The sequence below is a fragment of the Narcine bancroftii genome, chromosome 9, assembly GCF_036971445.1.
Source record: "Narcine bancroftii isolate sNarBan1 chromosome 9, sNarBan1.hap1, whole genome shotgun sequence".
Lineage (NCBI taxonomy): Eukaryota > Metazoa > Chordata > Chondrichthyes > Torpediniformes > Narcinidae > Narcine > Narcine bancroftii.
In genome coordinates this window covers 106,170,317-106,197,701 of record NC_091477.1, presented here as the reverse complement: position 1 = coordinate 106,197,701, position 27,385 = coordinate 106,170,317, and the positions used below count along the sequence as shown (strand labels likewise).

Below are 27,385 nucleotides of genomic sequence, written 5' to 3'. Positions count from 1 at the left end.
ATGTTGAAGATGTAGGGGGGAGTATTGTTGTAGCAGGAGAGGTTGTCCCAGGTTTAAACATCGTTATTCAGCATTGAATATTATCTTTAATGAAATGACTGTTGTTAACTCACAACCTTTATACTCATGTTAAAATACCGAATGTTCCATGTTGACAAGGCCTTCATTAATAAATGCTTTAGATGTTACCAAACTTGGTTGTTTGAAACAAGGTTTACTGAATCAAGCTCACCTCGGATAGTAGATCTACTGTTTGTGATTGAGATTGGTGTAGGGAATAGATTTAAAGTTACATGAAAATTGCATAGAACTGGTGGTAATTGTCACAATAATTGCATAGGAACGTGTTGAGATACTTCTGTTAGAGAATGGGCAGTGCCAACTTCAGTAAACTATTTAACCATTTTTGCTTTTATAATGGTGTACAGTATCAATTACTCATGAGAGTCAAACTAGTTGATCTGTGCTACTTTATTTCGTTCTGAGAGGTATACTCTCTAATTAATGGATGATGCGTTTAGTACTTACAAATTTCAGTTGTAGAAATGACAGCAGTTGTTGGAGACGTGGTAATTTCAGTTGTTGTTGGAGCTGTAGATGTCTGCGATATTGCTGTTGTGCTTGAGGTCTCAGAAGTGAATGGTGACGTGGATGTTGATGTTGGCGGAGGGGATATAGTTGTCGTAGGAGAGCTTGTTGATGCTGAATTGTAAAATTGACACACCATATTGTAATGGAATCAATTGAATATTCCTCATTTATAAACTCAATGTATTGAGGAAATGATACATGATTGAAATGTTTGTGAAACACCATATTCTTAACATAGTAATTAAATCTATTTATAAATGCTTTTTCATATATTTGTACACTTTGATGATCTAAATGAGTGTGCTTGTGTCAGCTGTATTCGCAGTGGTTGTAGTTTAAATTTGAGTAATTTAAATTGATGGAAGTGAAAAATTCCTATTTATATCAGTATTAATTGCAACAGGAGGAGATCAATTGGAAGGTTTGCTGATGGATTAGTTGTGGCAAATATGACTGAAACCAGAACTGAAGGAGTAGGAGTAGATCATATGGCCACAATTGATTTTCAAGATTTTTCATGATCTGAAACGAACTTGAAATGCAATCAAGTTGCTTCGCTTTCATTTCTGAAGGTGGCAATACTAAAGACAAAGAACACTTTTCTCAGGACCATCTTTCTTCACTGATTAATTTTGGTGCAAACAAGTTTTCTGTGTTACTTGAAATATTAACAGAGGAACAATTCCATTTTTTTATAGACAGAGCATTTGCAATTCACATATTCCTGTTGTGGTGTAACTGAGGTCATGTGTTGTAGATATAGAATTGTCAGTTGATCCTGGAGGAGTGGAGCTCTGTGTGGTTGGTGTGGTCAATGACTCCGTAGAGATTGCTGTTGTAGATGTTGAAGATGTAGAGGGAGTATTGTCGTAGCAGGAGAGGTTGTGACAGTTTTAAACATAGTTATTCAGCATTGAATATTATGTTGAATAAAATGAAAGTTGTTAACTCACAACATGTATACTCATGTTAAAATACCGAATGTTCCAAGTTGACAAGGCCTTCATTAATGAATGTTTTAGATGTTATCAAAGTTGGGTGTTTGAAACAAGGGATACTGAATCAGGCTCATCTGGAATAGTAGATCTAGTATTTATCATTGAGACTGGAGTACAGAATACATATGAAGATACATGAAAATTGCATAGATCTGGAAGTAATTGTCAGGACAAATACATAGGAACTTGTTGAGATATTTCTGTCAGAGAAAGGGCAGTGCCAACTATTTTGGACAATTTACCAGTTTATGAAACCAGTTATGAAACACCATATTATTATAAAGAGGTATTTCGATCTATTTATTAATGCTTTACCAAATATTTGTACACTTTGATGATCCTATTGTGTGTGTTTGTGTCAGCTGTATTCACAGTGGATGTAGTTTAAATTTGAGTAGTTTAAATTGATGGAAGTGAAAAATTCCTATTTATATCAGTATTAATTGCAACAAGAAGAGATCAATTACGTGGTTTGTTGATGAATTAGTTGTGGCAAAAATGATTGAAAACAGAATTGATGGAGTAGGAGTAGATCATATGGCCACAACTGATTTTCAAGGTTTTTCATGATTTGAAACGAACCTAAAATGCAATCAAGTTGCTTCATTTTCATTGTGAAGGTGGCAATACTAAAGACAAAGAACACTTTACTCAGCACCATCTTCCTCCACTGACTAATTTTGTTTCAATCATGACTTCTGTGTTACTTGAATTATTAATAGAGGAGTGGAGCTCTGTGTGGTTGGTGTGGTCAATGACTCCGTAGAGATTGCTGTTGTAGATGATGAAGATGTAGGGGAGTGTATTGTTGTAGCAGGAGAGGTTGCCACAGTTTTAAACATCGTTATTCAGCATTGAATATTATGTTTAATGAAATGACTGTTGTTATCTCACAACATTTATGCTCATGTTAAAATACCGAATGTTCCATGTTGACAAGGCCTTCATTAATAAATGCTTTAGATGTTACCAAACTTGGGTGTTTGAAACAAGGTTTACTGAATCAAGTTCACCTGGGATAGTAGATCTACTGTTTGTGATTGAGATTGGTGTAGGGAATAGATTTAAAGTTACATGAAAATTGCATAGAACTGGTGGTAATTGTCACAATATTTGCATAGGAACGTGTTGAGATACTTCTGTTAGAGAATGGGCAGTGGCAACTTCAGTAAACTATTTAACCATTTTTGACTTTTACAATGGTGTACAGTATCAGTTAGTCATGAGAGTCAAACTAGTTGATCTGTGCTACTTTATTTCGTTCTGAGAGGTGTACTCTCTAATTAATGGATGATGCGTTTAGTACTTACAAATTTCAGTTGTAGAAATGACAGCAGTTGTTGGAGACGTGGTAATTTCAGTTGTTGTTGGAGCTGTAGATGTCTGCGATATTGCTGTTGTGCTTGAGGTCTCGGAAGTGAATGGTGACGTGGATGATGATGTTGGAGCAGGGGATGTAGTTGTCGTAGGAGAGTTTGCTGACGCTGAATTGAAACATTAACACACCATATTGTTATTGAATGAATTGATTTTTCTCCTTTATAAACTCAATATATTGAGTAAATGATACATGATCGAAATGTTTGTGAAACACCATATTCTTTACAGAGGTATTTAGAGATTGGAGTAGGGAATAGATATGAAGTTACATGAAAATTGCATAAAACTGGTGGTAATTGTCACGATAAATGCATAGGAACTTGTTGAGATACTTCTATTAGAGAATGGGCAGTGGCAACTGCAGTAAACTATTTAACTATTTTTGACTTTTATAATGGTTTACAGTATTAATTACTCATGAGAGTCAAACCTGTTGATCTGTACTACTTTATTTAGTTCTGAGAGGTGTACTCTGTCATTAATGGTTGATGCCTTTAGTACTTACAAATTTCAGTTGTAGAACTGACAGCAGTTGTTGGACTTTCAGATGTTGTTGGAGCTGTCGAGCCCTGCGACGTTGCTGTTGAACTGGTCGGCTCGGAAGTAAATGGTGACGTGGATGTTGATGTTGGCGCAGGGGATATAGTTGTCGTAGGAGAGCTTGTTGATGCTGAATTGTAACATTGACACACCATATTGTAATGGAATCAATTGAATATTCCTCATTTATAAACTCAATGTATTGAAGAAATGATACATGATTGAAATGTTTGTGAAACACCATATTCTTAACATAGTAATTAAATCTATTTATAAATGCTTTTTCATATATTTGTACACTTTGATGATCCAAACGAGTTTGCTTGTGTCAGCAGTATTCTCAGAGAGCGTAGTTTAAATTTGAGTAATTTAAATTGATGGAAATGAAAAATTCCTATTTATATCAGTATTAATTAACAGAGGAACAATTCCATTTTTTTATCGAGATAGTATTTGCATTTCACATATTTCTGTTGTTGTGGAATTGAGGTCAGGTGTTGTAGATAGAATAGAGTCAGTTGATCCTGGAGGAGTGGAGCTCTGTGTGGCTGGTGTGGTCAATGTCTCTGTAGAGATTGCTGTTGTAGATTTTGAAGATGTAGGGGGAGTATTGTCGTAGCAAGAGAGGTTGCCACAGTTTTAAACATAGTTATTCAGCATTGAATATTATGTTGAATGAAATGACTGTTGTTAACTCACAACATGTATACTCATGTTAAAATACCGAATGTTCCAAGTTGACAAGGCCTTCATTAATAAATGCTTTAGATGTTACCAGAGTTGGGTGTTTGCAACAAGGTTTACTGAATCAGTCTCACCTGGGATAGTAGATCTAGCATTTGTAATTGAGACTGGAGTAGGGAATACATATGAAATTACATGAAAATTGCATAGAACTGGAAGTAATTGTCAGGACAAATACATAGGAACTTGCTGAGATATTTCTGTCAGAGAACGGACTGTGCAAACTGCAGTGGAATATTTAACCGTTTTTCACTTTTATAATGGTTGACAGTATCAATTACTCATGAGAGTCAAACCAGTTGATCTGTGTTACTTTATTTTGTTTTGAGAGGGGTACTGTGTAATTAATAAACGAGGTGTTTAGTACTTACTAATTTCAGTTGTAGAACTGACAGCAGTTGTTGGACTTTCAGTTGTTGTTGGAGCTGTCGAGCCCTGCGATGTTGCTGTTGAGCTGGTGGTCTCGGAAGTGAATGGTGACATGGTTGTTGATGTTGGAGCAGGGGATGTAGTTGGCGAAGGAGAGCTTGTTGATGCTGAATTGTAACATTGACACACCATATTGTAATGGAATCAATTGAATATACCTCATTTATAAACTCAATGTATTGAGGAAATGATACATGATTGAAATGTTTGTGAAACACCATATTCTTAACATAGTAATTAAATCTATTTATAAATGCTTTTTCATATATTTGTACACTTTGATGATCCAAACGAGTGTGCTTGTGTCAGCAGTATTCTCAGAGAGCGTAGTTTAAATTTGAGTAATTTAAATTGATGGAAATGAAAAATTCCTATTTATATCAGTATTAATTAACTGAGGAACAATTCCATTTTTTTATCGAGATTGTATTTGCATTTCACATATTTCTGTTGTTGTGGAACTGAGGTCAGGTGTTGTAGATAGAATAGAGTCAGTTGATCCTGGAGGAGTGGAGCTCTGTGTGGCTGGTGTGGTCAATGACTCCGTAGAGATTGCTGTTGTAGATTTTGAAGATGTAGGGGGAGTATTGTCGTAGCAAGAGTGGTTGTCACAGTTTTAAACATAGTTATTCAGCATTGAATATTATGTTGAATGAAATGACTGTTGTTAACTCACAACATGTATACTTATGTCAAAATACTGAATGTTCCAAGTTGACAAGGCCTTCATTAATAAATGCTTTGGATGTTACCAGAGTTGGGTGTTTGCAACAAGGTTTACTGAATCAGCCTCACCTGGGATTGTAGATCTTGCATTTGTAATTGAGACTGGAGTAGGGAATACATATGAAATTACATGAAAATTGCATAGAACTGGAAGTAATTGTCAGGACAAATACATAGGAACTTGCTGAGATATTTCTGTCAGAGAACAGACAGTGCCAACTGCAGTCGAATATTTAACCATTTTTCACTTTTATAATGGTTGACAGTATCAATTACTCATGAGAGTCAAACCAGTTCATTTGTGTTACTTTATTTTGTTTTGAGAGGGGTACTGTGTAATTAATAAACGAGGTGTTTAGTACTTACTAATTTCAGTTGTAGAACTGACAGCAGTTGTTGGAATTTCAGTTGTTGTTGGAGCTGTCGAGCCCTGCGATGTTGCTGTTGAGCTGGTGGTCTCGGAAGTGAATGGTGACATGGTTGTTGATGTTGGAGCAGGGGATGTAGTTGGCGAAGGATAGCTTGTTGATGCTAATTCAAACATGGACACAGCATATTGTCATTGAATGAATTGAATATTCCTCATTTATAAACTCAAAGCCCTTGAGCAACAGATCCATGATCAAAGTGTCTGTGAAACACCATATCCTCTAAAGAGGTGTTTAGATCTATTTATAAATGCTTTCACGAATATTTGTACACTTTGATGATCCAAATGAGTTTGCTTGTGTCAGCTGTATTCGCAGTGGGTGTAGTTTAAATTTGAGTAATTTAAATTGATGGAAGTGAAAAATTCCTATTTATATCAGTATTAATTGCAACAAGAGGAGATCAATTGGAAGGTTTGCTGATGGATTAGTTGTGGCAAATATGACTGAAACCAGAACTGATGGAGTAGGAGTAGATCATATGGCCACAATTGATTTTCAAGATTTTTCATGATCTGAAACGAACTTGAAATGCAATCAAGTTCCTTCGTTTTCATTTCTGAAGGTGGCAATACTAAAGACAAAGAACACTTTTCTCAGGACCATCTTTCTTCACTGATTAATTTTGGTGCAAACAAGTTTTCTGTGTTACTTGAAATATTAACAGAGGAACAATTCCATTTTTTTATAGACAGAGGATTTGCAATTCACATATTCCTGTTGTTGTGGAACTGAGGTCAGGTGTTGTAGATATAGAAGTGTCAGTTGATCCTGGAGGAGTGGAGCTCTGTGTGGTTGGTGTGGTCGATGACTCCGTAGAGATTGCTGTTGTAGATGTTGAAGATGTAGGGGGAGTATTGTCGTAGCAGGAGAGGTTGTGACAGTTTTAAACATAGTTATTCAGCATTGAATATTATGTTGAATGAAATGACTGTTGTTAACTCACAACATGTATACTCATGTTAAAATACCGAATGTTCCAAGTTGACAAGGTGTTCATTAATGAATGCTTTAGATGTTATCAAAGTTGGGTCTTTGAAACAAGGGTTACTGAATCAGGCTCATCTGGAATAGTAGATCTAATATTTGTCATTGAGACTGGAGAAGGGAATACATACAAAGTTACATAAAAATTGCATATATCTGGAAGTAATTGTCAGGACAAATACGTAGGCACTTGTTGAGATACCTCTGTCAGTGAATGGACAGTGCCAACTGCAGTCGAATATTTACCCGTTTTTTACTTTTATAATGGTTTTCAGTATCAAGTACTCATGAGAGTCAAACCACTTGATCGGTGTTACTTTATTTTGCTTTGAGATGCGTATTCTGTAATTAATGAATGATGTGTTTATTACTTACTAATTTCAGTTGTAGAACTGACAGCAGTTGTTGGACTTTCAACTGTTGATGGAGCTGATGAGCCCTGCGACATTGCCGTTGAGCTTGTGGTCTCGGAAGTGAATGGTGATGTGGAAGTTGATGTTGCAGCAAAAAATGTGGTTGGCGAAGCAGAACTTGTTGATGCTGAATTGAAACATGGACACAGCATATTGTTATTGAATAAATTGAATATTCCTCATTTATAAACTCAAAGCTTTTGAGCAGCAGAACCATGATCAAAGTGTCTGTGAAACACCATATGCTATAAAGAGGTGTTTAGATCTATTTATAAATGCTTTCACGAATATTTCTACACTTTGATGATCCAAATGAGTGTGTTTGTGTCAGCTGTATTCACAGTGGGTGTAGTTTAAATTTGAGTAATTTAAATTGATGGAAGTGGAAAATTCCTATTTATATCAGTATCACTTGCAACGAGAGGTGATCAAATGGAAGTTTGCTGATGGATTAGTTGTGGCAAAAATGATTGAAAACAGAACTGATGGAGTAGGAGTAGATCATATGGCCACAATTGATTTTCAAGATTTTTCATGATCTGAAACGAATCTGAAATGCAATCAAGTTCCTTCATTTTCATTTGTGAAGGTGGCAATACTGAAGACAAAGATCACTTTTCTCAGGACCATCTTTCTTCACTGACTAATTTTGGTGCAAACATGTTTTCTGCGTTACTTGAAATATTAACAGAGGAACAATTCCATTTTTTTATAGACAGAGGATTTGCAATTCACATATTCCTGTTGTTGTGGAACTGAGGTCAGGTGTTGTAGATATAGAAGTGTCAGTTGATCCTGGAGGAGTGGAGCTCTGTGTGGTTGGTGTGGTCGATGACTCCGTAGAGATTGCTGTTGTAGATGTTGAAGATGTAGGGGGAGTATTGTCGTAGCAGGAGAGGTTGTGACAGTTTTAAACATAGTTATTCAGCATTGAATATTATGTTGAATGAAATGACTGTTGTTAACTCACAACATGTATACTCATGTTAAAATACCGAATGTTCCAAGTTGACAAGGTGTTCATTAATGAATGCTTTAGATGTTATCAAAGTTGGGTCTTTGAAACAAGGGTTACTGAATCAGGCTCATCTGGAATAGTAGATCTAATATTTGTCATTGAGACTGGAGAAGGGAATACATACAAAGTTACATAAAAATTGCATATATCTGGAAGTAATTGTCAGGACAAATACGTAGGCACTTGTTGAGATACCTCTGTCAGTGAATGGACAGTGCCAACTGCAGTCGAATATTTACCCGTTTTTTACTTTTATAATGGTTTTCAGTATCAAGTACTCATGAGAGTCAAACCACTTGATCGGTGTTACTTTATTTTGCTTTGAGATGCGTATTCTGTAATTAATGAATGATGTGTTTATTACTTACTAATTTCAGTTGTAGAACTGACAGCAGTTGTTGGACTTTCAACTGTTGATGGAGCTGATGAGCCCTGCGACATTGCCGTTGAGCTTGTGGTCTCGGAAGTGAATGGTGATGTGGAAGTTGATGTTGCAGCAAAAAATGTGGTTGGCGAAGCAGAACTTGTTGATGCTGAATTGAAACATGGACACAGCATATTGTTATTGAATAAATTGAATATTCCTCATTTATAAACTCAAAGCTTTTGAGCAGCAGAACCATGATCAAAGTGTCTGTGAAACACCATATGCTATAAAGAGGTGTTTAGATCTATTTATAAATGCTTTCACGAATATTTCTACACTTTGATGATCCAAATGAGTGTGTTTGTGTCAGCTGTATTCACAGTGGGTGTAGTTTAAATTTGAGTAATTTAAATTGATGGAAGTGGAAAATTCCTATTTATATCAGTATCACTTGCAACGAGAGGTGATCAAATGGAAGTTTGCTGATGGATTAGTTGTGGCAAAAATGATTGAAAACAGAACTGATGGAGTAGGAGTAGATCATATGGCCACAATTGATTTTCAAGATTTTTCATGATCTGAAACGAATCTGAAATGCAATCAAGTTCCTTCATTTTCATTTGTGAAGGTGGCAATACTGAAGACAAAGATCACTTTTCTCAGGACCATCTTTCTTCACTGACTAATTTTGGTGCAAACATGTTTTCTGCGTTACTTGAAATATTAACAGAGGAACAATTCCATTTTTTTATAGACAGAGCATTTGCAATTCACATATTCCTGTTGTTGTGGAACTGAGGTCAGGTGTTGTAGATATAGGAGTGTCAGTTGATCCTGGAGGACTGGAGCTCTGTGTCGTTGCTGTGGTCAATGACTCCGTAGAGATTGCTGTTGTAGATGTTGAAGATGTAGGGGGTGTATTGTCGTAGCAGGAGAGGTTGTCACAGTTTTAAACATAGTTATTCAGCATTGAATATTATGTTGAATGAAATGACTGTTGTTAACTCACAACATGTATACTCATGTTAAAATACCGAATGTTCCAAGTTGACAAGGCCTTCATTAATGAATGCTTTAGATGTTATCAAAGTTGGGTGTTTGAAACAAGGGTTACTGAATCAGGCTCATCTGGAATAGTAGATCTTGTATTTATCTTTGAGACTGGAGTAGGGAATACATATGAAGTTACATGAAAATTGCATAGATCTGGAAGTAATTGTCAGGACAAATACATAGGAACTTGTTGAGATATTTCTGTCAGAGAATGGACAGTGCCAACTGCAGTCGAATATTTAACCATTTTTCACTTTTATAATGGTTGACAGTATCAATTACTCATGAGAGTCTAACCAGTTCATCTGTGTTACTTTATTTTGTTTTGAGAGGGGTACTCTGTGAGTAATGAATGATGTGTTTCGTACTTACTAATTTCAGTTGTAGAACTGACTGCAGTTGTTGGACTTTCAGTTGTTGTTGAAACTGTCGAGCCCTGCGACATTGCTGTTGAGCTGGTGGTCTCAGAAGTGAATGGTGACGTGGATGTTGATGTTGGAGCAGGGGATACAATTGTCGTAGGAGAGCTTGTTGATGCTGAATTGTAACATTCACACACCATATTATTATGGAATAAAATGAATATTCCTCATTTATAAACTCAATATATTGAATAAATGATACATTATTGAAATTATTGTGAAACACCATATTCTTTATAGAGGTATTTAGATCGATTTATAAATGCTTTCACAAATATTTGTACATTTTGATGATCCAAACGAGTGTGCTTGTGTCAGCTGTATTCACAGTGGGTGTAGTTTGAATTTGAGTAATTTAAATTAATGGAAGTGAAAAATACCTATTTAGATCAGTATTAATTGCAACAAGAAGAGATCAATTACGTGGTTTGTTGATGAATTAGTTGTGGCAAAAATGATTGAAAACAGAATTGATGGAGTAGGAGTAGATCATATGGCCACAACTGATTTTCAAGGTTTTTCATGATTTGAAACGAACCTAAAATGCAATCAAGTTGCTTCATTTTCATTGTGAAGGTGGTAATACTAAAGACAAAGAACACTTTACTCAGCACCATCTTCCTCCACTGACTAATTTTGTTTCAATCATGATTTCTGTGTTACTTGAATTATTAATAGAGGAGTGGAGCTCTGTGTGGTTGGTGTGGTCAATGACTCCGTAGAGATTGCTGTTGTAGATGTTGAAAATGTAGGGGGGAGTATTGTTGTAGCAGGAGAGGTTGTTACAGTTTTAAACATCGTTATTCAGCATTGAATATTATCTTTAATGAAATGACTGTTGTTAACTCACAACCTTTATACTCATGTTAAAATACCGAATGTTCCATGTTGACAAGGCCTTCATTAATAAATGCTTTAGATGTTACCAAACTTGGGTGTTTGAAACAAGGTTTACTGAATCAAGCTCACCTGGGATAGTAGATCTACAGTTTGTGATTGAGATTGGTGTAGGGAATAGATTTAAAGTTACATGAAAATTGCATAGAACTCGTGGTAATTGTCACAATAATTGCATAGGAACGTGTTGAGATACTTCTGTGAGAGAATGGGCAGTGCCAACTTCAGTAAACTATTTAACCATTTTTGACTTTTATAATGGTGTACAGTATCAATTACTCATGAGAGTCAAACTAGTTGATCTGTGCTACTTTATTTCGTTCTGAGAGGTATACTCTCTAATTAATGGATGATGCGTTTAGTACTTACAAATTTCAGTTGTAGAAATGACAGCAGTTGTTGGAGACGTGGTAATTTCAGTTGTTGTTGGAGCTGTAGATGTCTGCGATATTGCTGTTGTGCTTGAGGTCTCAGAAGTGAATGGTGACGTGGATGTTGATGTTGGTGGAGGGGATATAGTTGTCGTAGGAGAGCTTGTTGATGCTGAATTGTAAAATTGACACACCATATTGTAATGGAATCAATTGAATATTCCTCATTTATAAACTCAATGTATTGAGGAAATGATACATGATTGAAATGTTTGTGAAACACCATATTTTTAACATAGTAATTAAATCTATTTATAAATGCTTTTTCATATATTTGTACACTTTGATGATCCAAACGAGTGTGCTTGTGTCAGCAGTATTCTCAGAGAGCTTAGTTTAAATTTGAGTAATTTAAATTGATGGAAATGAAAAATTCCCATTTTTATATCAGTATTAATTAACAGAGGAACAATTCCATTTTTTATCGAGATAGTATTTGCATTTCACATATTTCTGTTGTTGTGGAACTGAGGTCAGGTGTTGTAGATAGAATAGAGTCAGTTGATCCTGGAGGACTGGAGCTCTGTGTGGTTGGTGTGGTCAATGACTCCGTAGAGATTGCTGTTGTAGATTTTGAAGATGTAGGGGGAGTATTGTCGTAGCAAGAGAGGTTGTCACAGTTTTAAACATAGTTATTCAGCATTGAATATTATGTTGAATGAAATGACTGTTGTTAACTCACAACATGTATACTCATGTTAAAATACCGAATGTTCCAAGTTGACAAGGCCTTCATTAATAAATGCTTTAGATGTTACCAGAGTTGGGTGTTTGCAACAAGGTTTATTGAATCAGTCTCACCTGGGATAGTAGATCTAGCATTTGTAATTGAGACTGGAGTAGGGAATACATATGAAATTACATGAAAATTGCATAGAACTGGAAGTAATTGTCAGGACAAATACATAGGAACTTGCTGAGATATTTCTGTCAGAGAACGGACAGTGCCAACTGCAGTGGAATATTTAACCATTTTTCACTTTTATAATGGTTGACAGTATCAATTACTCATGAGAGTCAAACCAGTTCATCTGTGTTACTTTATTTTGTTTTGAGTGGGGTACTGTGTAATTAATAAACGAGGTGTTTAGTACTTACTAATTTCAGTTGTAGAACTGACAGCAGTTGTTGGACTTTCAGTTGTTGTTGGACTTTCAGTTGTTGTTGGACTTTCAGTTGTTGTTGGAGCTGTCGAGCCCTGCGATGTTGCTGTTGAGCTGGTGGTCTCGGAAGTGAATGGTGACATGGTTGTTGATGTTGAAGCAGGGGATGTAGTTGGCGAAAGAGAGCTTGTTGACGCTAATTCAAACATGGACACAGCATATTGTTATTGAATGAATTGAATATTCCTCATTTATAAACTCAAAGCCCTTGAGCAACAGATCCATGATCAAAGTGTCTGTGAAACACCATATTCTCTAAAGAGGTGTTTAGATCTATTTATAAATGCTTTCACGAATATTTGTACATTTTGATGATCCAAATGAGTGTGCTTGTGTCAGCTGTATTCACAGTGGGTGTAGTTTAAATTTGAGTAAATTAAATTGATGGAAGTGAAAAATTCCTATTTATATCAGTATTAATTGCAACAAGAGGAGATCAATTGGAAGGTTTGCTGATGGATTAGTTGTGGCAAATATGACTGAAACCAGAACTGATGGAGTAGGAGTAGATCATATGGCCACAATTGATTTTCAAGATTTTTCATGATCTGAAACGAACTTGAAATGCAATCAAGTTGCTTCGTTTTCATTTCTGAAGGTGGCAATACTAAAGACAAAGAACGCTTTTCTCAGGACCATCTTTCTTCACTGATTAATTTTGGTGCAACAAGTTTTCTGTGTTACTTGAAATATTAACAGAGGAACAATTCCATTTTTTTATAGACAGAGCATTTGCAATTCACATATTCCTGTTGTTGTGGAACTGAGGTCAGGTGTTGTAGATATAGAAGTGTCAGTTGATCCTGGAGGAGTGGAGCTCTGTGTGGTTGGTGTGGTCGATGACTCCGTAGAGATTGCCGTTGTAGATGTTGAAGATGTAGGGGGAGTATAGTCGTAGCAGGAGAGGTTGTGACTGTTTTAAACATAGTTATTCAGCATTGAATATTATGTTGAATAAAATGAAAGTTGTTAACTCACAACATGTATACTCATGTTAAAATACCGAATGTTCCAAGTTGACAAGGCCTTCATTAATGAATGTTTTAGATGTTATCAAAGTTGGGTGTTTGAAACAAGGGATACTGAATCAGGCTCATCTGGAATAGTAGATCTAGTATTTATCATTGAGACTGGAGTACGGAATACATATGAAGATACATGAAAATTGCATAGATCTGGAAGTAATTGTCAGGACAAATACATAGGAACTTGTTGAGATATTTCTGTCAGAGAAAGGGCAGTGCCAACTATTTTGGACTATTTACCAGTTTATGAAACCAGTTATGAAACACCATATTATTATAAAGAGGTATTGCGATCTATTTATTAATGCTTTACCAAATATTAGTACACTTTGATGATCCTATTGAGTGTGTTTGTGTCAGCTGTATTCACAGTGGATGTCGTTTAAATTTGAGTAGTTTAAATTGATGGAAGTGAAAAATTCCTATTTATATCAGTATTAATTGCAACAAGAAGATATCAATTACGTGGTTTGTTGATGAATTAGTTGTGGCAAAAATGATTGAAAACAGAATTGATGGAGTAGGAGTAGATCATATGGCCACAACTGATTTTCAAGGTTTTTCATGATTTGAAACGAACCGAAAATGCAATCAAGTTGCTTCATTTTCATTGTGAAGGTGGCAATACTATAGACAGAGAACACTTTACTCAGCACCATCTTCCTCCACTGACTAATTTTGTTTCAATCATGACTTCTGTGTTACTTGAATTATTAATAGAGGAGTGGAGCTCTGTGTGGTTGGTGTGGTCAATGACTCCGTAGAGATTGCTGTTGTAGATGTTGAAGATGTGGGGGGTGTATTGTTGTAGCAGGAGAGGTTGCCACAGTTTTAAACATCGTTATTCAGCATTGAATATTATGTTTAATGAAATGACTGTTGTTAACTCACAACATTTATGCTCATGTTAAAATACCGAATGTTCCATGTTGACAAGGCCTTCATTAATAAATGCTTTAGATGTTACCAAACTTGGGTGTTTGAAACAAGGTTTACTGAATCAAGCTCACCTGGGATGGTAGATCTACTGTTTGTGATTGAGATTGGTATAGGGAATAGATTTAAAGTTACATGAAAATTGCATAGAACTGGTGGTAATTGTCACAATATTTGCATAGGAACGTGTTGAGATACTTCTGTTAGAGAATGGGCAGTGCCAACTTCGGTAAACTATTTAACCATTTTTGACTTTTATAATGGTGTACAGTATCAATTACTCATGAGAGTCAAACTAGTTGATCTGTGCTACTTTGTTTCGTTCTGAGAGGTGTACTCTCTAATTAATGGATGATGTGTTTAGTACTTACAAATTTCAGTTGTAGAAATGACAGCAGTTGTTGGAGACGTGGTAATTTCAGTTGTTGTTGGAGCTGTAGATGTCTGCGATATTGCTGTTGTGATTGAGGTCTCGGAAGTGAATGGTGACATGGATGATGATGTTGGAGCAGGGGATGTAGTTGTCGTAGGAGAGTTTGTTGATGCTGAATTGAAACATTAACGCACCATATTGTTATTGAATGAATTGATTTTTCTCCTTTATACACTCAATATATTGAGTAAATGATACATGATCGAAATGTTTGTGAAACACCATATTCTTTTCAGAGGTATTTAGAGATTGGAGTAGGGAATAGATATGAAGTTACATGAAAATTGCATAAAACTGGTGGTAATTGTCACGATAAATGCATAGGAACTTGTTGAGGTACTTCTATTAGAGAATGTGCAGTGGCAACTGCAGTAAACAATTTAACTATTTTTGACTTTTATAATGGTTTACAGTATTAATTACTCATGAGAATCAAACCAGTTGATCTGTGCTACTTTATTTAGTTCTGAGAAGTGTACTCTCTAATTAATGGATGATGCCTTTAGTACTTACAAATTTCAGTTGTAGAACTGACAGCAGTTGTTGGACTTTCAGCTGTTGTTGGAGCTGTCGAGCCCTGCGACGTTGCTGTTGAACTGGTCTGCTCGGAAGTAAATGGTGACGTGGATGTTGACGTTGGCGCAGGGGATATAGTTGTCGTAGGAGAGCTTGTTGATGCTGAATTGTAACATTGACACACCATATTGTAATGGAATCAATTGAATATTCCTCATTTATAAACTCAATGTATTGAGGAAATGATACATGATTGAAATGTTTGTGAAACACCATATTCTTAACATAGTAATTAAATCTATTTATAAATGCTTTTTCATATATTTGTACACTTTGATGATCCAAATGAGTGTGCTTGTGTCAGCAGTATTCTCAGAGAGAGTAGTTTAAATTTGAGTAATTTAAATTGATGGAAATGAAAAATTCCTATTTATATCAGTATTAATTAACAGAGGAACAATTCCATTTTTTTATCGAGATAGTATTTGCATTTCACATATTTCTGTTGTTGTGGAACTGAGGTCAGGTGTTGTAGATAGAATAGAGTCAGTTGATCCTGGAGGAGTGCAGCTCTGTGTGGTTGGTGTGGTCGATGACTCCGTAGAGATTGCTGTTGTAGATTTTGAAGATGTAGGGGGAGTATTGTCGTAGCAAGAGTGGTTGTCACAGTTTTAAACATAGTTATTCAGCATTGAATATTATGTTGAATGAAATGACTGTTGTTAACTCACAACATGTATACTTATGTCAAAATACTGAATGTTCCAAGTTGACAAGGCCTTCATTAATAAATGCTTTGGATGTTACCAGAGTTGGGTGTTTGCAACAAGGTTTACTGAATCAGCCTCACCTGGGATTGTAGATCTAGCATTTGTAATTGAGACTGGAGTAGGGAATACATATGAAATTACATGAAAATTGCATAGAACTGGAAGTAATTGTCAGGACAAATACATAGGAACTTGCTGAGATATTTCTGTCAGAGAACAGACAGTGCCAACTGCAGTCGAATATTTAACCATTTTTCACTTTTATAATGGTTGACAGTATCAATTACTCATGAGAGTCAAACCAGTTCATTTGTGTTACTTTATTTTGTTTTGAGAGGGGTACTGTGTAATTAATAAACGAGGTGTTTAGTACTTACTAATTTCAGTTGTAGAACTGACAGCAGTTGTTGGAATTTCAGTTGTTGTTGGAGCTGTCGAGCCCTGCGATGTTGCTGTTGAGCTGGTGGTCTCGGAAGTGAATGGTGACATGGTTGTTGGTGTTGAAGCAGGGGATGTAGTTGGCGAAAGAGAGCTTGTTGACGCTAATTCAAACATGGACACAGCATATTGTTATTGAATGAATTGAATATTCCTCATTTATAAACTCAAAGCCCTTGAGCAACAGATCCATGATCAAAGTGTCTGTGAAACACCATATTCTCTAAAGAGGTGTTTAGATCTATTTATAAATGCTTTCACGAATATTTGTACATTTTGATGATCTAAATGAGTGTGCTTGTGTCAGCTGTATTCACAGTGGGTGTAGTTTAAATTTGAGTAAATTAAATTGATGGAAGTGAAAAATTCCTATTTATATCAGTATTAATTGCAACAAGAGGAGATCAATTGGAAGGTTTGCTCATGGATTAGTTGTGGCAAATATGACTGAAACCAGAACTGATGGACTAGGAGTAGATCATATGGCCACAATTGATTTTCAAGATTTTTCATGATCTGAAACGAACTTGAAATGCAATCAAGTTGCTTCGTTTTCATTTCTGAAGGTGGCAATACTAAAGACAAAGAACACTTTTCTCAGGACCATCTTTCTTCACTGATTAATTTTGGTGCAACAAGTTTTCTGTGTTACTTGAAATATTAACAGAGGAACAATTCCATTTTTTTATAGACAGAGCATTTGCAATTCACATATTCCTGTTGTTGTGGAACTGAGGTCAGGTGTTGTAGATATAGAAGTGTCAGTTGATCCTGGAGGAGTGGAGCTCTGTGTGGTTGGTGTGGTCGATGACTCCGTAGAGATTGCCGTTGTAGATGTTGAAGATGTAGGGGGAGTATAGTCGTAGCAGGAGAGGTTGTGACTGTTTTAAACATAGTTATTCAGCATTGAATATTATGTTGAATAAAATGAAAGTTGTTAACTCACAACATGTATACTCATGTTAAAATACCGAATGTTCCAAGTTGACAAGGCCTTCATTAATGAATGTTTTAGATGTTATCAAAGTTGGGTGTTTGAAACAAGGGATACTGAATCAGGCTCATCTGGAATAGTAGATCTAGTATTTATCATTGAGACTGGAGTACGGAATACATATGAAGATACATGAAAATTGCATAGATCTGGAAGTAATTGTCAGGACAAATACATAGGAACTTGTTGAGATATTTCTGTCAGAGAAAGGGCAGTGCCAACTATTTTGGACTATTTACCAGTTTATGAAACCAGTTATGAAACACCATATTATTATAAAGAGGTATTGCGATCTATTTATTAATGCTTTACCAAATATTAGTACACTTTGATGATCCTATTGAGTGTGTTTGTGTCAGCTGTATTCACAGTGGATGTAGTTTAAATTTGAGTAGTTTAAATTGATGGAAGTGAAAAATTCCTATTTATATCAGTATTAATTGCAACAAGAAGATATCAATTACGTGGTTTGTTGATGAATTAGTTGTGGCAAAAATGATTGAAAACAGAATTGATGGAGTAGGAGTAGATCATATGGCCACAACTGATTTTCAAGGTTTTTCATGATTTGAAACGAACCGAAAATGCAATCAAGTTGCTTCATTTTCATTGTGAAGGTGGCAATACTATAGACAAAGAACACTTTACTCAGCACCATCTTCCTCCACTGACTAATTATGTTTCAATCATGACTTCTGTGTTACTTGAATTATTAATAGAGGAGTGGAGCTCTGTGTGGTTGGTGTGGTCAATGACTCCGTAGAGATTGCTGTTGTAGATGTTGAAGATGTGGGGGGTGTATTGTTGTAGCAGGAGAGGTTGCCACAGTTTTAAACATCGTTATTCAGCATTGAATATTATGTTTAATGAAATGACTGTTGTTAACTCACAACATTTATGCTCATGTTAAAATACCGAATGTTCCATGTTGACAAGGCCTTCATTAATAAATGCTTTAGATGTTACCAAACTTGGGTGTTTGAAACAAGGTTTACTGAATCAAGCTCACCTGGGATGGTAGATCTACTGTTTGTGATTGAGATTGGTATAGGGAATAGATTTAAAGTTACATGAAAATTGCATAGAACTGGTGGTAATTGTCACAATATTTGCATAGGAACGTGTTGAGATACTTCTGTTAGAGAATGGGCAGTGCCAACTTCGGTAAACTATTTAACCATTTTTGACTTTTATAATGGTGTACAGTATCAATTACTCATGAGAGTCAAACTAGTTGATCTGTGCTACTTTGTTTCGTTCTGAGAGGTGTACTCTCTAATTAATGGATGATGCGTTTAGTACTTACAAATTTCAGTTGTAGAAATGACAGCAGTTGTTGGAGACGTGGTAATTTCAGTTGTTGTTGGAGCTGTAGATGTCTGCGATATTGCTGTTGTGATTGAGGTCTCGGAAGTGAATGGTGACATGGATGATGATGTTGGAGCAGGGGATGTAGTTGTCGTAGGAGAGTTTGTTGATGCTGAATTGAAACATTAACGCACCATATTGTTATTGAATGAATTGATTTTTCTCCTTTATACACTCAATATATTGAGTAAATGATACATGATCGAAATGTTTGTGAAACACCATATTCTTTTCAGAGGTATTTAGAGATTGGAGTAGGGAATAGATATGAAGTTACATGAAAATTGCATAAAACTGGTGGTAATTGTCACGATAAATGCATAGGAACTTGTTGAGGTACTTCTATTAGAGAATGTGCAGTGGCAACTGCAGTAAACAATTTAACTATTTTTGACTTTTATAATGGTTTACAGTATTAATTACTCATGAGAATCAAACCAGTTGATCTGTGCTACTTTATTTAGTTCTGAGAAGTGTACTCTCTAATTAATGGATGATGCCTTTAGTACTTACAAATTTCAGTTGTAGAACTGACAGCAGTTGTTGGACTTTCAGCTGTTGTTGGAGCTGTCGAGCCCTGCGACGTTGCTGTTGAACTGGTCGGCTCGGAAGTAAATGGTGACGTGGATGTTGACGTTGGCGCAGGGGATATAGTTGTCGTAGGAGAGCTTGTTGATGCTGAATTGTAACATTGACACACCATATTGTAATGGAATCAATTGAATATTCCTCATTTATAAACTCAATGTATTGAGGAAATGATACATGATTGAAATGTTTGTGAAACACCATATTCTTAACATAGTAATTAAATCTATTTATAAATGCTTTTTCATATATTTGTACACTTTGATGATCCAAACGAGTGTGCTTGTGTCAGCAGTATTCTCAGAGAGAGTAGTTTAAATTTGAGTAATTTAAATTGATGGAAATGAAAAATTCCTATTTATATCAGTATTAATTAACAGAGGAACAATTCCATTTTTTTATCGAGATAGTATTTGCATTTCACATATTTCTGTTGTTGTGGAACTGAGGTCAGGTGTTGTAGATAGAATAGAGTCAGTTGATCCTGGAGGAGTGGAGCTCTGTGTGGCTGGTGTGGTCAATGACTCCGTAGAGATTGCTGTTGTAGATTTTGAAGATGTAGGGGGAGTATTGTCGTAGCAAGAGAGGTTGTCACAGTTTTAAACATAGTTATTCAGCATTGAATATTATGTTGAATGAAATGACTGTTGTTAACTCACAACATGTATACTTATATCAAAATATCGAATGTTCCAAGTTGACAAGGCCTTCATTAATAAATGCTTTAGATGTTACCAGAGTTGGGTGTTTGCAACAAGGTTTACTGAATCAGCCTCACCTGGGATAGTAGATCTAGCATTTGTAATTGAGACTGGAGTAGGGAATACATATGAAGATACATGAAAATTGCATAGATCTGGAAGTAATTGTCAGGACAAATACATAGGAACTTGTTGAGATATTTCTGTCAGAGAAAGGGCAGTGCCAACTGCAGTCGAATATTTAACCATTTTTCACTTTTATAATGGTTGACAGTATCAATTACTCATGAGAGTCAAACCAGTTCATTTGTGTTACTTTATTTTGTTTTGAGAGGGGTACTGTGTAATTAATAAACGAGGTGTTTAGTACTTACTAATTTCAGTTGTAGAACTGACAGCAGTTGTTGGAATTTCAGTTGTTGTTGGAGCTGTCGAGCCCTGCGATGTTGCTGTTGAGCTGGTGGTCTCGGAAGTGAATGGTGACATGGTTGTTGGTGTTGGAGCAGGAGATGTAGTTGGCGAAGGAGAGCTTGTTGATGCTAATTCAAACATGGACACAGCATATTGTTATTGAATGAATTGAATATTCCTCATTTATAAACTCAAAGCCCTTGAGCAACAGATCCATGATCAAAGTGTCTGTGAAACACCATATCCTCTAAAGAGGTGTTTAGATCTATTTATAAATGCTTTCACGAATATTTGTACACTTTGATGATCCAAATGAGTTTGCTTGTGTCAGCTGTATTCGCAGTGGGTGTAGTTTAAATTTGAGTAATTTAAATTGATGGAAGTGAAAAATTCCTATTTATATCAGTATTAATTGCAACAAGAGGAGATCAATTGGAAGGTTTGCTGATGGATTAGTTGTGGCAAATATGACTGAAACCAGAACTGATGGAGTAGGAGTAGATCATATGGCCACAATTGATTTTCAAGATTTTTCATGATCTGAAACGAACTTGAAATGCAATCAAGTTCCTTCGTTTTCATTTCTGAAGGTGGCAATACTAAAGACAAAAAACTCTTTTCTCAGGACCATCTTTCTTCACTGATTAATTTTAGTGCAAACAAGTTTTCTGTGTTACTTGAAATATTAACAGAGGAACAATTCCATTTTTTTATAGACAGAGCATTTGCAATTCACGTATTCCTGTTGTTGTGGAACTGAGGTCAGGTGTTGTAGATATAGAAGTGTCAGTTGATCCTGGAGGAGTGGAGCTCTGTGTGGTTGGTGTGGTCGATGACTCCGTAGAGATTGCTGTTGTAGATGTTGAAGATGTAGGGGGAGTATTGTCGTAGCAGGAGAGGTTGTGACAGTTTTAAACATAGTTATTCAGCATTGAATATTATGTTGAATGAAATGAAAGTTGTTAACTCACAACATGTCTCTCTCTTTGGCTTGGCTTCGCGGACGAAGATTTATGAAGGGGGTAAAAAGTCCACGTCAGCTGCAGGCTCGTTTGTGGCTGACAGTTCCGATGCGGGACAGGCAGGCACGGTTGCAGCGGTTGCAGGGGAAAATTGGTTGGTTGGGGTTGGGTGTTGGGTTTTTCCTCCTTTGCCTTTTGTCAGTGAGGTGGGCTCTGCGGTCTTCTTCAAAGGAGGTTGCTTCCCGCCAAACTGTGAGGCGCCAAGATGCACGGTTTGAGGCGTTATCAGCCCACTGGCGGTGGTCAATGTGGCAGGCACCAAGAGATTTCTTTAGGCAGTCCTTGTACCTTTTCTTTGGTGCACCTCTGTCACGGTGGCCAGTGGAGAGCTCGCCATATAACACGATCTTGGGAAGGCGATGGTCCTCCATTCTGGAGACGTGACCCATCCATCGCAGCTGGATCTTCAGCAGCGTGGACTCGATGCTGTCGACCTCTGCCATCTCGAGTACTTCGACGTTAGTGATGAAAGCGCTCCAATGGATGTTGAGGATGGAGCGGAGACAACGCTGGTGGAAGCGTTCTAGAAGCCGTAGGTGGTGCCGGTAGAGGACCCATGATTCGGAGTCAAACAGGAGTGTGGGTATGACAACGGCTCTGTATACGCTTATCTTTGTGAGGTTTTTCAGTTGGTTGTTTTTCCAGACTCTTTTGTGTAGTCTTCCAAAGGTGCTATTTTGGTCACAACATGTATACTCATGTTAAAATACCGAATGTTCCAAGTTGACAAGGCCTTCATTAATGAATGCTTTAGATGTTATCAAAGTTGGGTGTTTGAAACAAGGGATACTGAATCAGGCTCATCTGGAATAGTAGATCTAGTATTTATCATTGAGACTGGAGTACGGAATACATATGAAGATACATGAAAATTGCATAGATCTGGAAGTAATTGTCAGGACAAATACATAGGAACTTGTTGAGATATTTCTGTCAGAGAAAGGGCAGTGCCAACTATTTTGGACTATTTACCAGTTTATGAAACCAGTTATAAAACACCATATTATTATAAAGAGGTATTTCGATCTATTTATTAATGCTTTACCAAATATTTCTACACTTTGATGATCCTATTGAGTGTGTTTGTGTCAGCTGTATTCACAGTGGATGTAGTTTAAATTTGAGTAGTTTAAATTGATGGAAGTGAAAAATTCCTATTTATATCAGTATTAATTGCAACAAGAAGAGATCAATTACATGGTTTGTTGATGAATTAGTTGTGGCAAAAATGATCGAAAACAGAATTGATGGAGTAGGAGTACATCATATGGCCACAACTGATTTTCAAGGTTTTTCATGATTTGAAACGAACCTAAAATGCAATCAAGTTGCTTCATTTTCATTGTGAATGTGGCAATACTAAAGACAAAGAACACTTTACTCAGCACCATCTTCCTCCACTGACTAATTTTATTTCAATCATGACTTCTGTGTTACTTGAATTATTAATAGAGGAGTGGAGCTCTGTGTGGTTGGTGTGGTCAATGACTCCGTAGAGATTGCTGTTGTAGATGTTGAAGATGTAGGGGGGAGTATTGTTGTAGCAGGAGAGGTTGCCACAGTTTTAAACATAGTTATTCAGCATTGAATATTATGTTTAATGAAATGACTGTTGTTAACTCACAACATGTATACTCATGTTAAAATACCTAATGTTCCAAGTTGACAAGGCCTTCATTAATAAATGCTTTAGATGTTACCAAACTTGGGTGTTTGAAACAAGGTTTACTGAATCAAGCTCACCTGGGATAGTAGATCTACTCTTTGTGATTGAGACTGATGTAAGAAATAGATTTAAAGTTACATGAAAATTGCATAGAACTGGTGGTAATTGTCACAATAATGGTATAGGACCGTGTTGTGATACTTCTGTTAGAGAATGGGCAGTGCCAACTGCAGTAAACTATTTAACTATTTTTGACATTTATAATGGTTTACAGTATTAATTACTCATGAGAGTCAAACTAGTTGATCTGTGCTACTTTATTTCGTTCTGAGAGGTGTACTCTCTAATTAATGGATGATGCCTTTAGTACTTACAAATTTCAGTTGTAGAACTGACAGCAGTTGTTGGAGACGTGGTAATTTCAGTTGTTGTTGGAGCTGTAGATGTCTGCGATATTGCTGTTGTGCTTGAGGTCTCGGAAGTGAATGGTGACGTGGATGATGATGTTGGAGCAGCGGATGTAGTTGTCGTAGGAGAGTTTGTTGATGCTGAATTGAAACATTAACACACCATATTGTTATTGAATTAATTGATTTTCCTCCTTTATAAACTCAATATATTGAGTAAATGATACATGATCGAAATGTGTGTAAAACACCATATTCTTTACAGGGATATTTAGAGACTGAAGTAGGGAATAGATATGAAGTTACATGAAAATTGCATAAAACTGGTGGTAATTGTCACGATAAATGCATAGGAACTTGTTGAGATACTTCTGTTAGAGAATGGGCAGTGGCAACTGCAGTAAACTATTTAACTATTTTTGACTTTTATAATGGTTTACAGTATTAATTACTCATGAGAGTCAAACCAGTTGATCTGTGCAACTTTATTTAGTTCTGAGAGGTGTACTCTCTCATTAATGATTGATGCCTTTAGTATTTACAAATTTCAGTTGTAAAACTGACAGCAGTTGTTGGAGATGTGGTAATTTCAGTTGTTGTTGGAGCTGAAGAGGTCTGCGAAATTGGTGTTGTGCTTGAGGTCACGGAAGTGAATGGTGACGTGGATGTTGATGTTGGAGCAGGGAATGTATTTGTCGTAGGAGAACTTGTTGATGCTGTATTGAAACATGGACACACCATATTGTTATTGAATAAATTGAATATTCCTCATTTATAGACTCAGTATATTGAGTAAATGATATATGATTGAAATGTTTGTGAAACACCATATTCTTTCCAGAGGTATTTAGATCTATTTATAAATGCTTTAACAAATATGTGTATATTTTGATGATCCAAACGAGTGTGTTTGTGTCAGCTGTATTCACAGTGGGTGTAGATTAACTTTGAGTAATTTAAAGTGATTGAAGTGAAAAATTCCAATTTATATCAGTTTCACTTGCAACAAGAGGAGATCAAATGGAAGTTTGCTGATGGATTAGTTGTGGCAAAAATGGTTGAAAATAGAGCTGATGAAGTAGGAGTAGATCATATGGCCACAATTGATTTTCAAGATTTTTCATGATTTGAAACGAATCTGAAATGCAATCAAGTTCCTTCATTTTCATTTGTGAAGGTGGCAATACTAAAGACAAAGAACACTTTTCTCAGGACCATCTACCTCCCCTGACTAATTTTGGTGCAAACATGTTTTCTGTGTTACTTGAAATATTAACAGAGGAACAATTCCATTTTTTTATAGACAGAGCAAGTTGACAAGGCCTTCATTAATAAATGCTTTAGATGTTACCAAACTTGGGTGTTTGCAACAAGGTTTACTGAATCAGGCTCACCTGGGATAGTAGATCTAGCATTTGTAATTGAGACTGGATTAGGGAATACATATGAAGTTACATGAAAATTGCATAGAACTGGAAGTAATTGTCAGGACAAATACATAGGAACTTGCTGAGATATTTCTGTCAGAGAACGGACAGTGCCAACTGCAGTGGAATATTTAACCATTTTTCACTTTTATAATGGTTGACAGTATCAATTACTCATGAGAGTCAAACCAGTTCATCTCTGTTACTTTATTTTGTTTTGAGAGGGGTACTGTGTAATTAATAAACGAGGTGTTTAGTACTTACTAATTTCAGTTGTAGAACTGACAGCAGTTGTTGGATTTTCAGTTGTTGTTGGAGCTGTCGAGCCCTGCGATGTTGCTGTTGAGCTGGTGGTCTCGGAAGAGAATGGTGTCATGGTTGTTGATGTTGGAGCAGGGGATGTAGTTGGCGAAGGAGAGCTTGTTGACGCTAATTCAAACATGGACACAGCATTTTGTTATTGAATGAATTGAATATTCCTCATTTATAAACTCAAAGCCCTTGAGCAACAGATCCATGATCAAATTGTCTGTGAAACACCATATTCTCTAAAGAGGTGTTTAGATCTATTTATAAATGCTTTCACGAATATTTGTACACTTTGATGATCCAAATGAGTGTGCTTGTGTCAGCTGTATTCACAGTGGGTGTAGTTTAAATTTGAGTAATTTAAATTGATGGAAGTGAAAAATTCCTATTTATATCAGTGTTAATTGCAACAAGATGAGATCAATTGGAAGGTTTGCTCATGGATTAGTTGTGGCAAATATGACTGAAACCAGAACTGATGGAGTAGGAGTAGATCATATGGCCACAATTGATTTTCAAGATTTTTCAAGATCTGAAACGAACTTGAAATGCAATCAAGTTGCTTCGTTTTCATTTCTGAAGGTGGCAATACTAATGACAAAGAACACTTTTCTCAGGACCATCTTTCTTCACTGATTAATTTTGGTGCAAACAAGTTTTCTGTGTTACTTGAAATATTAACAGAGGAACAATTCCATTTTTTTATAGACAGAGCATTTGCAATTCACATATTCCTGTTGTTGTGGAACTGAGGTCAGGTGTTGTAGATATAGAAGTGTCAGTTGATCCTGGAGGAGTGGAGCTCTGTGTGGTTGGCGTGGTCGATGACTCCGTAGAGATTGCTGTTGTAGATGTTGAAGATGTAGGGGGAGTATTGTCGTAGCAGGAGAGGTTGTGACAGTTTTAAACATAGTTATTCAGCATTGAATATTATGTTGAATGAAATGAAAGTTGTTAACTCACAACATATATACTCATGTTAAAATACCGAATGTTCCAAGTTGACAAGGCCTTCATTAATGAATGCTTTAGATGTTATCAAAGTTGGGTGTTTGAAACAAGGGATACTGAATCAGGCTCATCTGGAATAGTAGATCTAGTATTTATCATTGAGACTGGAGTACGGAATACATATGAAGATACATGAAAATTGCATAGATCTGGAAGTAATTGTCAGGACAAATACATAGGAACTTGTTGAGATATTTCTGTCAGAGAAAGGGCAGTGCCAACTATTTTGGACTATTTACCAGTTTATGAAACCAGTTATAAAACACCATATTATTATAAAGAGGTATTTCGATCTATTTATTAATGCTTTACCAAATATTTCTACACTTTGATGATCCTATTGAGAGTGTTTGTGTCAGCTGTATTCACAGTGGATGTAGTTTAAATTTGAGTAGTTTAAATTGATGGAAGTGAAAAATTCCTATTTATATCAGTATTAATTGCAACAAGAAGATATCAATTACGTGGTTTGTTGATGAATTAGTTGTGGCAAAAATGATTGAAAACAGAATTGATGGAGTAGGAGTAGATCATATGGCCACAACTGATTTTCAAGGTTTTTCATGATTTGAAACGAACCGAAAATGCAATCAAGTTGCTTCATTTTCATTGTGAAGGTGGCAATACTATAGACAAAGAACACTTTACTCAGCACCATCTTCCTCCACTGACTAATTTTGTTTCAATCATGACTTCTGTGTTACTTGAATTATTAATAGAGGAGTGGAGCTCTGTGTGGTTGGTGTGGTCAATGACTCCGTAGAGATTGCTGTTGT

The 27,385-nt window shown here is 36.1% G+C and overlaps 1 protein-coding gene across 1 annotated transcript in view; it reads right to left on the bottom strand.

Moving 5' to 3' along the window:
- LOC138743594 (mucin-19-like) overlaps positions 1 to 27,385 on the bottom strand; it is a 107,104-nt gene that overhangs the window by 26,736 nt on the left and 52,983 nt on the right. The window contains exons 61-78 of the mRNA XM_069899107.1: positions 25,554 to 25,718; positions 23,830 to 24,003; positions 20,731 to 20,895; positions 19,581 to 19,745; positions 19,006 to 19,179; positions 16,645 to 16,809; positions 15,495 to 15,659; positions 14,920 to 15,093; positions 12,523 to 12,723; positions 11,363 to 11,536; positions 10,047 to 10,211; positions 8,623 to 8,787; positions 7,199 to 7,363; positions 5,775 to 5,939; positions 4,625 to 4,789; positions 3,475 to 3,639; positions 2,900 to 3,073; positions 529 to 702 (exon numbers count right to left, since the gene is read on the bottom strand). Of these exons, the coding sequence (XP_069755208.1) occupies positions 529 to 702; positions 2,900 to 3,073; positions 3,475 to 3,639; positions 4,625 to 4,789; positions 5,775 to 5,939; positions 7,199 to 7,363; positions 8,623 to 8,787; positions 10,047 to 10,211; positions 11,363 to 11,536; positions 12,523 to 12,723; positions 14,920 to 15,093; positions 15,495 to 15,659; positions 16,645 to 16,809; positions 19,006 to 19,179; positions 19,581 to 19,745; positions 20,731 to 20,895; positions 23,830 to 24,003; positions 25,554 to 25,718 (3,060 nt within the window). The remainder of the gene's footprint in view (positions 1 to 528; positions 703 to 2,899; positions 3,074 to 3,474; positions 3,640 to 4,624; positions 4,790 to 5,774; positions 5,940 to 7,198; positions 7,364 to 8,622; positions 8,788 to 10,046; positions 10,212 to 11,362; positions 11,537 to 12,522; positions 12,724 to 14,919; positions 15,094 to 15,494; positions 15,660 to 16,644; positions 16,810 to 19,005; positions 19,180 to 19,580; positions 19,746 to 20,730; positions 20,896 to 23,829; positions 24,004 to 25,553; positions 25,719 to 27,385) is intronic.